The 12,693-nt window shown below is 42.8% G+C and overlaps 1 protein-coding gene across 1 annotated transcript in view; it reads left to right on the top strand.

The window, feature by feature from the left end:
- The window catches only part of sms (spermine synthase), a 38,188-nt gene that overhangs the window by 4,108 nt on the left and 21,387 nt on the right, over positions 1-12,693 (top strand). Inside the window, exons 2-3 of the mRNA XM_084450000.1 lie at positions 248-368; positions 8,597-8,684. Of these exons, the coding sequence (XP_084306126.1) occupies positions 248-368; positions 8,597-8,684 (209 nt within the window). The remainder of the gene's footprint in view (positions 1-247; positions 369-8,596; positions 8,685-12,693) is intronic.

Below are 12,693 nucleotides of genomic sequence, written 5' to 3'. Positions count from 1 at the left end.
AGATCAGCAAATCTGATTGGCTTACAAAAAAACTGGCATGTACAGTAGGTTAGAAGCATCTTCATTGGAAGAAACGATGCACACAATGATAATGCAGTTTTTAAAAATTTGACTCAGAAGTTGCAAGTGGGCTTAATAGGGACGTTTACCCTATACTGAGAGAGCATTGATCATATACAAATTACCACAGGGTCCTGGTGTCATTCTACTCTTATTTTAATCCTATTTTCAATTTTTTTGGTTTTAGCTGACTTCGCTTCCACGGTGCATGGGCTGCAGTCCATATTCCAAGAGCAGGAAATGACACAGACTGCGCATGACACTAAGGGACACGGATACCTTGCTACCTTCATTGGCAAGAATGGCAGGTAAGCAAGCATATGATCTTACTTAAGCATGGCATATTGGTTCTTCAACCACTCTGGGTCCCAGACAGATTTGACGTTTGCCTTTATTTTTGTTCTGAATTAAGCTTCAGTTGGATTAGCGTCAACAATGCTGAGCTAACATTACTTTACCCCCCCAGTGTTTCCCATACGTTAATTCATCCATGGCGGCCCGCCATGGATGAATTTGTCCCGCCAAAGCTGCAAAATTTAGGTTATCAACAGTGGTGATTGCTCCTATAAACCAGGGTAAGCCTGGCTTGGGTTAGGGTTAGCGTTTTTGACTTAAATGCGTCTTGTATTCTGCCATATCGCTTCATTTTCATCTGAGTTTAGCGTTTTGGTAGTGCTCCGTCGCCCCCTACAGTCCTCATGGAAACACAGCCCACATTACGGTCCGTTGACACCGGTCTTACTAGCTTGTCATTCAGTCACACAGTCATTGTAGACCAGGTAAAAGGATTCTGGTTTTCGGTAATCAAGACCAAATAAAAAACCAACCAATCAAATTATCCCACACATACAAAACCGCAAAAAATGTAATCAGTCGAAATGTAACCTAATCTGTAATTTGTCAAAATGCTTAAAAGTGGGCGTAGGTTAAGCCAGTTCTTGAAGTGCTTACATTGAAATTACCAGTTATGGCTGTGCGTTTTGCTTTGCCTAGATTTAATTAGGGATGGATATTGATAAGATTTTAGTGATTCCGATTCCATTTTCGATTCTGCTTATTGATCCGATTCCTTATCGATTCTCTTATCGATTCTCTGGGCAAAAGAGTACAAACAGGTTTATTAACATGATTTTTCTTTTATACTGTATATACTTTGAACATGCCAATTACAGTGCTGTTTTTTTTTTTTAGGTGTATTCACCTTGAACTAAAAATAAAACTGACAAACAAATCAGTATTTTTTTTCTATAGAAAAATATAAATAAAACATGAATTATTCTGTTGAATTTTAAATCCAATAACAGTCTAACATGTTACTAGTAGAAATTACAATGCTCCTTCTATTTAAAAAGGGTATATGAGCTGAGCTGACAAAAAAAAAACTAGCAGCAGCAACTGGCAACAAATACAATCAAGTGAAGTCCAGATGGAACTGAGTAGGTCTGCAACCATCAACTGTATGGAGAATTAACAATTCTACTACTTCTACAAGAAGTAGCCTCTGACCCAGACCGACTCCCACGAGCCTGACGTCATCATCTAAATTACATGGATGGAAATGGAAATTATTCATATAGTGAAAGCTGGTTTATACAATTAAACAAATGGCACTAACACAATAGGCAGGGACTCTGGAGGAGTTTACCTTCGACTACACTAACGTTAGCTGCGCTGCTGTCGTCACTCTGGAGCGCATCAAAAACGTGACATTCCTGCAAAGTTATCGCATGCTGTGTGGCCAAATGTTTTTGCATATTTGTAGTATTCCCCCCTTTGATATAAGTTTTTTGCAAGCATTGCAAGTGGCCGTGTTGTCATCTTGTCACGTGAAATGTAACCACACTTTCGAACGTTTATGCCTAGACGACATGTTGCTGGCCTCTTCTACCGCGGTCTAATAAAACAAAACCAGGCATCGTGCGTGCGACGTCATCGCACATGCGCAGCAACGGCAGGAATCGATAGCGGAATCGTTAAAGTCCCAGTTAACCAAAATCAGAGATTTGCTTGAAAACACATTCTATGTGTTAGTGATGCATTGCTGATAACATGTAAAAATGGGATGAACCATGCGTAGTACTGAATTGTGAAGTTAGACCAGTTTTGTGTTTTTGACCAGTTTTGATTTCTGGATTTTCTGGGCGGGTTTAAAACGGTACCGGATGACGTAGAGCGGTGTTCTTAGCATATCCCCGCCCTAACACTATATAAAGCTAGAACGGATTTGAATCTTCGGTTCTCCTGCTCAATCTTGAGTCTAGAATTAGCTAGTTTTAACCAACAGTCTAGAATTAGCTAGTTTTTCTTAGTCAGCAATGCCTATGCATAGAACTAAACGAAAATGCATCCTTCCTGGATGCCAGCAGGAATGGGATGATAAGGTCTCCTTCTTTCACTCCCGAGTAAAGCTGAAATGAGAAGCAAATGGTTAGCATTTTTGAAGAGCCATGGTGTTACAGAGGAGTCTGTCACCGCTAGCGCCCGCCTCTGCAGCAAACATTTCACTCCCGAAAGCTTCTGCAATTATAATATGAGGCTTTTGGGTTTCACGGACTCACGACTGGTCCTGGTGAATTCGGCGGAGCCAACCATCTCCCTCCCCGGCCTCCATTCTCCTCCTGTCGCATCAACCTTTGGTGCCGACACCGCTGCCTTGTGTGCTTATAGCTAATTAACGTTATAACGTTAGCTAGGTAACGTAAGCAATAGGAAAATACACTGCTACGTTAATCTACAAAACGTGTCTTGACATTTATTTGGTAATGCTATGATGAATTATATGTAATCTTAGGAGGAATTATAGCTAACATTAGCTATGTAGCTTGTTGCAGATGGGAGTGTGTATATAACCTTAGTCTAGCTAACATAGCTAGCAGCACCGACCAGGCGACCACCCACCAAATAACGTTACGGATGATATATTATGACTATAAGCGTTAACTATACAGAAACTGCCTGCCATATTTGTGGCACCTGATGTGCGTATGGGTTCACCGGTAGTGGTTACAGTATATTTCTCCAGCGGGAGACCGGGAGGCGGGAGCGAGGGGGATGGTTAGGTAGACCAGCTGCAGCTGGAGAAAGACGCACCCTCTCCCAGTGAAGCGGTGCTCGGCGGCTACTGGCTGAACATTCCAGTTCTGTTGGATATGTTGCGGGAAAGTTGAAGCCGAGTGCTCGTTATTCTCACACATAACATTGCCAACGAGAGTGGATGAGTCTGTCCCGATTATCAACTCCGGTAGTGTACGCTTCTTCGCGCTATCAGCGCTGTTCAAGACAGTGACTAAAAGGTACATTTTAAACAACTTTTTCCATTGATCCCAAGGGACGACAGGATCGCCTGGGAGGGATAGGAATGGGTCCGGAGGTGGCAGGGAGAAAATAGGGACAGACTCATACATTCCTCGTTGCCTGTTTTTGTATTTTGCATGTAAGGGCAGTAACACTGGCGCGTTGGTATAGAGTAGCTACAGTTTTACCTGTGTTGTTTGTCAGGAGGTAGGTTAGGAGGAAGCATCTGTGCGTTTGACTCATTAGACAAGTGTAATTTCAACTCCTCTCTGTTTTCACAAAGCTGTGCCTTCCTACCACAAAAGAGACGGCGTGCCAGTGTGACAATATGCAGACCAGAGAACGGTTTGACAGGTTCTTCCCTCCACACCCCCTCCCCACGCAATTGGGTGTGGCTTCGGAGCCTTCAGCAGACACGCCCCCACAGTCTCAGACCAGAGAATGCTGCTGATTTTTAACCGATTTTGAAGCCTTATTTTATATACTTAGCGACATTTTTAATCACTCAGATTTGGCTGGGTGGTTAATGACATGTTTTCCTGTGGTGTGTGAAGCTCATAACAAAAATTTGAACTGGGTTAACCTGGACTTTAAGGATTTTGGTTAACGATTCCAAGGAATCGATTCACTGGGAACCGGTTCTCAACAAGAACCGGTTTTCAATGCGCATCCCTAGATTTAATCAGCACTCGAGAGCGTGAACTTTGCTTCCTGGAGCGGTGGACTAATAGGCCTAGTAGCCTAGTAGGCTAGTAGTGGCCTAAACATTGATTAGTTAAGTAGGGGAGTAGGCTATAGAGTGCTGCGCCCTAAGGGGGTGTATTTTATCGTTCTGTCATTCCTCTTCGTGGTGCTTGGCCATTGTTGTCATATAATGGCTCTGTAGTTATTTTATTGTGTCCATAAAAGCTTGGTTGTTTCGACCTAAATATTGCCCTCTTATTCGCTCGCTGTCAAATTATTGGCCTTCGGTGACATGTTAAAAAACATCAGTTGCCTAGGCTACTGTAGTTTTCCTGTATGTTTTTCAGGGCTACCAAGTTTGACCAAAAGTTTGGAGTGAGATCTTTTCACTTGGCCATAAAATACACAATATATTAGACCAGTGAGATGTCCAGGCCCTCTGCCCTGGTGTGTGGCAGCAGTTGGTGTCAGAGGGGAAGCTTCGTTCAGACTGCATGATTGCCATCTCTGAGGGATCTCTATTAGATGATGGTCAGCTGGCTCTTTTTAGCAATTGCAGTCACTTCAGCTTCCATTGGCACATTTTTCCCCCAGATTTCTTTTTCAGAACTGGCATTTTTTTAAGGGCTCATGCCCTGCAGTATGTTGCATTAAATAATCTTTTGTACAGTAGATGGAAATGTGGTCTTTGGCACATTGAGTTGTTTGTCAGGGTGTTACCTGTATTTTCATTAAAAAAGACTGGGCACAACACTGGATGTTATTTAATAGTGATTTTTATTTATTAAAGTCCTGTCTCGTTTACCTTGATTTGTGTTTGACTACTTCTTTGCCATCCCCTTTCATAACCAAATGTGGTCCGATGATTGCTACACCATGTATGGCTTCTTGATCTTGCTCTCAAAGTGTGCCAAATTGATGCGTTAATTATTTTACATTGTTAATTTATTCTCCCGGGGGGGCATGCTGCCGGACCCCCCTACAGGGTTGGGGGTCTACCTCCCATAGCTGCCCAAAATCCTGTGGGAAACACTGCCCCCCCTAGGGATGGGTACCGAAACCAGGTACGAAACGGGCTCCGCGGAAAAATTATTAAAGCAGGGATTTTCCTGCATAGAGAATTTTGAGGTGGTAGCCTCCGTCAAATTGAGTGCCGCCTCCAGCTCTCGACAAAAAACAAACACTAAGACCTGCCAACCTGTACACATTTTGTGTAGTAGGTACTATTTTCTTTGTTTGTTGTATAATCTGTGACCTCGAAATAAAATTTGTGCGAATGCACATAATTGTTCCGATTCACTAGATACACATTCACGTGCAGTGTTTGCATTAGTGGTGAAAACGAGTTTTCCCTCCCATGACTTGAACGCCTTTCAGCCATATCTTGACTTGAAAGGGTCGCAGAAACACAGGGTTTGGACTGGGACAAAGCTCTTGACTTAATTAATTTTTAAGTTTATCAATCTCAGGTTATCGAACAATGCTTTCTCTATGCGAGTATGGAGCCTCTTCTCCATCCATTGATATAAAACCGCTGGTCTATTGTGTAGCCTACACTAGTACACGTTTGGCTTGACAGTGCCTTGATGTTCCCTCACAAATGTTCTAGGCTGTTTGTTATTTAAAAATAAATAAACACAACAAAATGGGATAATGGAGGCTAATATAGTTAGGCAGACAAGCTAATCCAGCACACATCAGAGCATAGAAAGTTCACCAGAATGCAGGAAATTAAGATTTTGATGCCCAACATTACCTGGGGGAGGATGCCCAGACCCCCCGCTTAAGGTACCACCTCCACCAGATTCTGAGCCAGGAAAAACCCTGTAAAGACCGCCGTATTGCTCTGACGGTCTTGGTTTCAGTAAGAAAATTGGTTTTCCTTTTACCTTTCCAACCTAGTTTTTAACTTGTAAGTTGAGTTATATAGATGATGCATCTCCCAAAACCAGAGCTAAAACCAATAACCAAAAAGCCCTATACAGGATGCAGCACCAATCCGCCAGCGCTCGGCTGGATCCAATCATCTGCGCAATCCCAATAGGTACCAAACACACTCTTAACCAAACACCAAACAAATCTAAGTTCTAACCGTACCAAACCAAAATCCTAGACGAGCCCCCACTTATCATGACCTGGCTCAGATGGCCACAACGAGGGAGACGCATCACAGTTTGAATATGAGAAAGATTTATTAACCAAAAATGTATAATCAAGTAACAACAGAGACAAACTAAACCATATAATAGAATATACGATGAGGTGTGTACTAGGACTGGGCGATACATCGAATATACGCGATATATCACAGCTTAGTCTCTGCTCGATGTAGTAAATGACTATCGCTGTCGGGAATATTCGAGTATAGTTTGTCATGTTAGTTTTCAGCCGCAGCCGCAAGCTTTTCTCGCTCTTTCTCACCGACAGACAATGGATCCCATGCTGCTGATGAATCAATTCGCCAATTAGCCAAACCACCGCCAGCCAAACCACCGCCAGCCGTCTTCCCTCGGGCAAGAGTTGGGGCGAGAGTAGTGATGGGTCAGTCATGAACGATACTGCTCTGTGTGCCGGCTCTTATTTTCAGGAAATTGATAGGACTGAGGGCTGCTCAGTTGGTTACTCTAGACGGTGGCAGAGGATTTCCAAAAGCAAAAGCACCTATTCGGTAATATTTTGGATTTACACCAATGTTAATAGCTGGGGAAACTTATAACATCAGAGTCAGTCTGTAAACTCTGGAGCTCGTCATGCCATAACGTGAACACCGTTGCTCTGTGCTGCGAGGCTGCGACCCACTCTGTTGCGCGTGCAGAAAGAGTGAAGGCAGATTGAATTGCTATTCAGATTCGGGTGCGGGTGCCAGGCTACTGATCCGACTAGTGGAGCACAGCAGACACTTTCAGCTTATAATTGTACCATCCCAAGCTTATTATTTTACAAAGTAGAGATTTTTTTTCATTTAATGAATAAAATAAAATAATATACGTTTTGAAATGTTGTGGTGACCAGGAAAATGTGAACTTTCTGTTTTGAAATGACTGGCTTGAAATGTCTTTCTCAGGGCTTGTTGAATGCACCTTTTATGTTTGATCTTGAGCTCTACAAGTATCTGTGTGCCCGCCACCAGTTCCCCTTCGGAAAGGGTATTTAGTACCAGTGGGAATATAGTTCTAGATCTCTCAAACCAGACACCGTTGATAAGGTTGTGTTTTTGGCAAGGAACCTAGTCTGAACAAAATGGTACAAAAATGGTCACTTTAATTTTGTGTTTTCAAATGTCATCTTGGTGACATCATGCACAGAGACGTGCACTTATTGTTTTAATGACTAACATGTTGAGGTGACCAGGAAAATGGGAACTTTCTGTTCTCAGCGTTTGTTGAATGCACTTTTTTACGTTTGATCTTGAGCTCTATAGAGCTAGGCTACAGTATGTGGCATTATTTATTTTCATTTAACAGCTCCTGAAAGTGTGCAGTGCAATAGCTGAATAAATAACCATGCGAGCGAATTGATTGATTGATTTTATTTATTTTTAAGACGGGGACAAGGTACAGTAGACATTTACCCTATAGAATAGGGAGAGGGGAGAGATGCACTGTACAAGGTTATAGCTAAACAGCTAATTTCCACCCGCAGTCCTTGGGCAAATAAATATAGTCTTAAAATAGTGGGGCAAATGGTACACAGTAGGAAAGTTACATACATAGAAGGAATACAAAAAAAGTTATGTAGCAAAGATTTCACTCATCCCTATACCCACATCCCAACCTCCCCAGACCCTTAAAAAACAAACCCTAAGTACAGCCCCCATACATATGTGCCACACACACACACACGACTACAGGCGCGCGCAGCTTTGCTGAGCGAGTATCCACTGCTTTGCGAGGCGAGAGAAGCTATGAAAGCTTGTTGATGTTGTGAATGACGGCGCAGAGATGTAGAGGGAAAAAGGAGAGGACTCAGGACAGACTCTAATGGAAACCCCGTAGTCTTTCCATCTTTCAGACTATGCGGTTCCGACATCGACCCTCTTCATGTCACCTGGAGATGTGCTTCCAAATGAAATGTTTGCTTTTCACTCGTTTTATGTTTACAAATATTTTCTTTGAATGCCGAATTCTGACTCTCCAGCAGAATCACAAGAGGGAGGAATTCCAGATGAATATTTCAACTAGTTTTTAATGAGGCAGATATAGTTGTGGTAAGCTACATTTGTGACAGGAGCTCGTGTTAATTTCCACATGTCAAGCAATGTCAATTTTCAGTTTTTTACAGATTATGAAAGTGCAGATTGTAAACTTTAAAATCTGACAATAGCTGAACTATTTGAATGTTGGTAGATCTAGAATCAGCTAGATGAGAAATCCCCCTTCAAAAATGAGTTTGTCACACCTCAGACAGGCTGGTAATGGGGATGGGAACAGGGAAATGGTCTGGTTAACCCATTTCCCTCAAGAGAACAATTCTACCAATGGTCAAACAGTACAATGTGCAATGACAGAATTTGATATTGATTCTCTCCCCGCTCTCTTTCTCTCTCTCTCAAACACAGGTTTGTAGTTCTGCGTCTGCAATCCCATGGTCTGGTCACCCTGGACTTGCAGTGTTGTGAAGGGGACAACTTCGCGCAAGTAGACAATGTAGGTCATCTGAAAATGCAATCGCCTTTACATATGCAAAAAAAGATATTGCCTTGCGGATTATTGTTGTTATTACTACTAGTGAGATTTCATTTGAATTTGGTACAGTGGAACACTTCCAGTGCATAGAAATACCAGGTTCTGTGATGTAGTATTAAAAAGGCGATTTCCATGTCATTTCATGTGCCGTCAAGGACTTGGATTCTCAATATGCATATACTACTCATTAGTGTTGTCACGATACCAATATTTGACCTGCGATACTATACCAGCCAAAGTATCACGATACCAAGTAGTATCACGATACCGCAGCATTTAAATTTATTTTATTTTTATGAACGTGCAATGTACAGTTCATTACAGTACAGTATAATCACTTTATATGAGTGGTGCATGAATAACATGCATTTAACGCATTACATTGTAACTCTACAGGTAAGTAAAAATATATCATGCATATTATTAATTATTAATATTAAATATTTAAAATGCATATCTAACAACAGAATCCGCCATGTATACACAAGTGTAGTATCACCAACCACCAGTAAAGGTCAGCGGAGAGCCACTGGGTTTTGGTTGATAGCAGTGACATCAACATGCTTTATCTAGCTTTCACTTTAGTTTAAGTCTTATTAACCAGATCAAATGACCAAATGTCAAGAGGTGGATATCATTGGATTATCATTGGATTCGTCTCAACCTACATAATCTAGCTCACATTATTTTAAGGAGTTTGGAGTTGGAATGAGAGGACGGCAAATTTCATTCAACAGCTGTGCATGACGACATGACAGCAGGTAGGCTAACGTTACTTCATTAGCTAGCCAGCTGGCGCTTTAGCCAAGAGGTTTATTCATTAATTTTTGTAATATTAGCTAATGGCAAGAACACTGCTAGTTATAACAAATAGTCATACTAACCTCAGTAGCTCGTCTGTATTCCAGTGCAAGGTCTGGATGACGAGATTGTAGATGCTTTATTAAGTTTGATGTGTTGCCTCCTTTTGCCTGTACGGCATTGCTGCATCACCTGCACAACGGACGGCCATCATCTATCGCTTTTCCTTGTTTATATGGTTTAAAACCAAAATAGTTCCATATTAAACTTTGAGTTTCTACAATAATGTTACATTTGATGGTACGGACTCGGAGCTAGGGAACGCTTCTGACATTACGATAGCCTACTGAGAACAAGACTGGCTTGCGCCCAGGCATACAGATAACGTCAATATTGTGACTGCGGAGTTGCATGTGTGTGCGAGCCAACACATTGGGAGCTGTCACAACGGTGTTGCGAGCCAGTGACTGTGGAGATGTGTGCGCGAGTCAACAAATTGGGAGCTGCACAACGGTGTCGCGAGCCAGTCTTCTCATTAGCAGAAACCAGTGAATTTGGGAACAGAGGTAACATTGTCCCCCTGCCGTGTTCAACGGTAGTACCGTATTCCACAGTAGTACCGTTGTATAGAGCTTATAGTATAGTTGGCACCGTGACGTTTTGGCACCGCGGTAGACCGCTGGTACCGGTATATCGTGCAACACTACTACTCATTGCACTGTATTGGATCACTTGCTATGGGGAGATGTATGATGTGTGATCCCTGATAATTCTTATAAAATACTGCCATACATACAGTAGCCAACAGTTACAATCAAAATCATTCAACCCCCATTGCAAATTAGGCGTATTGGCAAAATGTACAAACTTTCAGCTGTTTGCAATAAACAAATCGAACAAGAATAATTGAAATAGCTCAACACAACTAATATTACACGTGGTGTCTCCAAATTCAACAAAAATAGAATCCTTTAACACCACACATTTGCAAATCAGGTGTCTCATGGATGGAAGTTCACCTGTTCGGTCGTTACATAGCTTCTCAAGCTGGACCTTATTTATGGCATATTATAAGACGTTTGACTCACTGAGAACTTTGGTGTAATTCGGAGGCCTGTAGAAGAAATTTAAAATCTAGTGCGAGCCAAGTATATCCATGTAATGGCAGCGGATGGGGCACCGAGAATGCAGCTTCTAAAAAATGTATTTTCTGCCGCGAAACGGTTGTTTTCATCAATCTATTTTTATGAATCGCTAATTGTGCTTCCATAGAGCGAGGGCTTGCTGTGGTTTTCACATCCTTGGTCTGTAGACACCATGTGTCTCTAGCCCGCTCAGGGGCTGAGTTGTGGAGTACATAGCATGCATAGTGGTGTGGTGGCGAGACTCCGCCCGCTCGGGTCAGAGCTGATGTTGCCCAGTACAGTGACCTCTGGGCAATTTCCATGCACCTACTGGCAAAGACTGTGGGTCAAGTAGAGATGGACCGATCGATCGGTGGCCGATTCAAAACCGGCCAATTTGACTAAAATTAGCCCAATCTGCGACCGGCCGGTCTGGCTTTAACTGGCCGGTTTCTGTGAGCCGATTCTATAGTTCTACGGTGGATTTGATGAAGACAAAGTACAAGAGCCATGGTGAGGTGTATTTCCTGGAGGGAGTGATACAGTCCTGGGAAGTAACCGTTCGCGAAGCACGTTGAGCGGAGAGCAGCAACGACAGCAGCAGCGCAGTTTTAGAGGTCAGTTCGGACCACTCCAGACTGTAGGCTATTGGCATATACTGGCCAGTTATTTTTCAGCACATAGAATAGCGTACAGAAACGAACTATTATAGCCTACAACTACAGTAGCCTAATAGCATATAACAACAATCAAATGTAGGCTATGTAAATTAGACATTAGGCCTATCATTGAAGAATAATAGGTAACCTGCTGTTCTAAAGCCCAGTTCACTCCAAAGATTCACAACAATAGGCAATAATAATTCTAATCCTATCCTATTCTCGCTTATTGCATGTCGTTATGCACGTCATGCTTTTCCTTATAATGTTGACACTGTGCGTTGCAATAAACTAGACTTTGGTTACTGTTGTTTCCTTATGCTGTGCGTTATTGCTGGTATTCGCAAATAGAGGGGCGGCATAATTGTGTTTCGCCTAGAGCGGCAGAAATGCACGCGCTGGGCCTGCCCCTCGTTTGTCTCAGGGAGAGACGCAGGAGCACAGGTGTGTTTATTACTAACGAGCCGCCGCTACGCTCTCAGCACGCGTGCCGAGGTGGAAGGAGGCGCAGGTGAGCCGGGCGATGACGCTCCTAGAGGGGGAAGCACCTCAGGGTGGCCGAACAACAACAAGATGCACATGAAAACCTGCTGGACACACAACAAACCAAGATATATATATATATTTTATTTTCATTAAACAGTTCAAGTGAGTAAAATGAGGCACTAACAGTCCTATACACAGTCATACAGTCAACAGTCTTAAAGGGCAATGCTCGTTTTTGACAACCTGGACCTTATTTACGACATATTATAAGAAGTTTGACTCACCGAGATCACTTTTGTGTAGTTCGGAGGCCTGTAGAAGAAATTTAAAATCCAGCGCGAGCCAGTATATCCATGTAATGACGGTGATCGGGGCACCGAGAATGCAGTTTCTCAATCTATTTTCGGCCGCTAAACGGTTGTTTTCATCAATCAGATTGGATGAATCGACAGTTGAGATTCCTCAACGCGAGGCATTGTTGTGGTTTTCAAATACGGGGTCTTTAGCCTCTGTAATATGATCTTTACACGCCTTTCCCCACTTGCTCCAGCACGCATGCGCACAGGCCAGCGCGCAGACTGGCTCACATTCTCTGCGCTACGATCGTTGTTGGTGCCGAGAATATTGTCGTCGTCATTCGTCAGCAACAATCCGATCGTAGCGCAGAGAATGTGAGCCGGAGAATAGCCAGTCTGCGCGCTGGCCTGTGCGCATGTGTGCTGGAGCAAGTGGGGAAAGGCGTGTAAAGATCATATTACAGAGGCTAAAGACCCCGTATTTGAAAACCACAACAATGCCTCGCGTTGAGGAATCTCAACTGTCGATTCATCCAATCTGATTGATGAAAACAACCGTTTAGCGGACGAAAATAGATTTTGAGAAACTGCATTCTCGTGCCCC

The sequence above is a fragment of the Borostomias antarcticus genome (genome assembly GCF_949987555.1).
Source record: "Borostomias antarcticus genome assembly, chromosome: 15".
In the NCBI taxonomy this organism is placed as follows: domain Eukaryota; kingdom Metazoa; phylum Chordata; class Actinopteri; order Stomiiformes; family Stomiidae; genus Borostomias; species Borostomias antarcticus.
Note: the sequence above shows the minus strand (reverse complement) of the source record. Positions and strands in the feature narration are given on the sequence as shown.